Raw genomic sequence first — 2,369 nt, 5'->3', positions numbered from 1 at the left:
CCTTCAAAAATAAAGTTTAATGTCTAGATCTTTGCAAACTTCTGTACATAATGACTAAATCAATATTATATTGATTTTATCAATATAATAATCACTATATCAGTTTCTGAAATTAAGGTAAAAGATTAATCAGAAACTTAAAGCCTTCGCTTTCTACAGAAAACATTGCAGCTTTACAATATTAATATTAAAAGTCGATATTGGTAAGTAACATTAGATAATCACTTAAGCTAACAACAGCAGCAATAGAAATTCAGAGATAATGGCTTTAACGTGATTGCTACCAATTTATTTTAAAATATGTACATTTCTTTTGCATATGTAATTAATGTTAAGTAATATGTTTAGCTGAAATGTAAATGGTCAAAACTTTCTTTACTGAGTCTATTGCACTATAAGTTGGGTTTGCAGTAAGAAACTAACACATTTGTGTCTTCTCAAAGTACTAACTTTGAGTTGTATGCTGTCCAGAAACTATATTAAATCATTTCTGTCCCAAAATAATGACCTTACAAAGGGAATTTAACCTTACCTAGTTCTATCATGATTGCATATTAAGGAGAGATTTAGAAGCTGGCGGAAGTTTGTTTTTGTTCAATCAGCTACCTACTAAGCCCAAAACTCATATACTGTATAGCCAAGAAAAAGTAAACTACGTTCTCTTCCTAATTATTCTTTTGAAAAATGACTTCATGTTCATTGTCTTCTCTTCATTCTTAAAAAAGCAACTCATTTTGTGAAAGAGTCCTGATGGATAATGTGTCTCTCGACCTTGCAGGTCTCTGGCCCACTGAATGTCTCTGAGCCAAATTCCAGCTTTGCTTTTGTAAATGAATGTATACTCCAAGGTTTCTCTTGTGAGTGGACCGTTCAGATCTTCCTCTTCTCACTCTTCTCTACAACATATGCACTAACCATAACAGGGAATGGAGCCATTGCTTGTGCCCTGTGGTGTGACTGGCGACTTCACACTCCCATGTACATGTTCCTGGGAAATTTCTCCTTTTTAGAGATATGGTATGTCTCTTCTACAGTTCCCAAGATGTCGGTCAACTTCCTTTCAGAGAAAAAAACCATCTCCTTTGCTGGATGTTTTCTCCAATTTTATTTCTTCTTCTCTTTGGGTACATCGGAATGCTTGCTTTTGACTGTGATGGCCGTTGATCGGTACCTTGCTATCTGCCGTCCCTTGCACTATCCTAATATCATGACTGGGCATCTGTGTGCCAAATTGTTCATACTGTGCTGGGTTTGTGGATTTCTGTGGTTCCTGATCCCCATTGTCCTCATCTCTCAGATGCCCTTCTGTCGTCCAAACATTATTGACCATGTTGTGTGTGACCCAGGGCCACTATTTGCATTGGCTTGTGTCTCTGCCCCAAGAATCCAACTGTTTTGCTACACTCTAAGCTCATTAGTTATTTTTGGTAACTTCCTCTTTATTATTGGATACTATACTCTTCTCCTGAAAGCTGTGTTAGGCATGCCTTCAAGCACTGGGAGACACAAGGCCTTCTCTACCTGTGGGTCTCACTTGGCTGCGGTATCACTGTTCTATGACTCTCTTATGGTCATGTATGTGAGCCCAGGACTCGGACATTCTACGGGAATGCAGAAAATCGAAACTTTGTTCTATGCTGTGGTGAGCCCACTCTTCAATCCCCTTATCTATAGCCTCCGCAATAAGGAGATAAACGCAGCCCTGAAGAAAGTTCTGGGGAGTTCCAACATAATCTAAGGCATATTAGATTATTCCTCCATGATCAGATCTGTACAGTCTAACAAAGAGAAATCAGAATTATATAGTTATTTAAATCTGAACAATATGGACCTAGTGATATTGACTATATCAGACTATGAAATTAAACACCTGTTGGGCCCCTTACAAATTAAAGTTGCCAAATTATATAGATAAATGGAAGCGTGTGGTTTCCCTTTGGCACCTAGACTGAGTATTAACTGAGGAATACACATATTTGGGTGTTTTCTGGATGGTTTCCACCTGATTCATCTGTGATAAAAATTCTTTATGTTCTATTTGACTTAAATTTATTGTTCTGAGATTGACAAAATTATAGCTATGTTATTTTGTTTGGTTGGTTGTAAATAAAAGAAGAAAAAATATATTTTCTGATGGTGATTCTTATCATATTTGGCTTTATTATTTTGGTGACATGGTCATTACTAATACATAAGCCCTTATAAGCAATTTATCAACATTTTTGTAGGATAATAAAATATTCTAGCCTAATGACATCCAAATATTACCTCCTTCTAAGCCCCTAAGGGGCAGATTCTAATTCCATCTATAATAATATCAGTCAAAATATTCAGAAATGCATTGTTCTAAATGCCTAATATTTTTACCC

General features: G+C 36.2%; 1 protein-coding gene across 1 annotated transcript; it reads left to right on the top strand.

Annotated features, from left to right (window-relative positions):
* The first annotated feature begins 757 nt into the window (after positions 1-757).
* On the top strand, positions 758-1,738 carry LOC129012645 (olfactory receptor 11H12-like). The gene has a single exon (XM_054448556.2). The coding sequence runs from the start codon at positions 758-760 to the stop codon at positions 1,736-1,738; it is 981 nt and encodes a 326-aa protein (XP_054304531.1).
* Positions 1,739-2,369: the final 631 nt, after the last annotated feature.

The sequence above is a fragment of the Pongo pygmaeus genome, chromosome 15 (genome assembly GCF_028885625.2).
Source record: "Pongo pygmaeus isolate AG05252 chromosome 15, NHGRI_mPonPyg2-v2.0_pri, whole genome shotgun sequence".
Taxonomy (NCBI): Eukaryota; Metazoa; Chordata; class Mammalia; order Primates; family Hominidae; genus Pongo; species Pongo pygmaeus.
The sequence above is the reverse complement of the archived record's forward strand: the minus strand, read 5'-3'. Positions and strand labels throughout refer to the sequence as shown.

Bases quoted from the DNA above. Each gene is read 5' to 3' on its own strand.
- LOC129012645 (XM_054448556.2), top strand. From the start codon at position 758: ATGTGTCTCTCGACCTTGCAGGTCTCTGGCCCACTGAATGTCTCTGAG.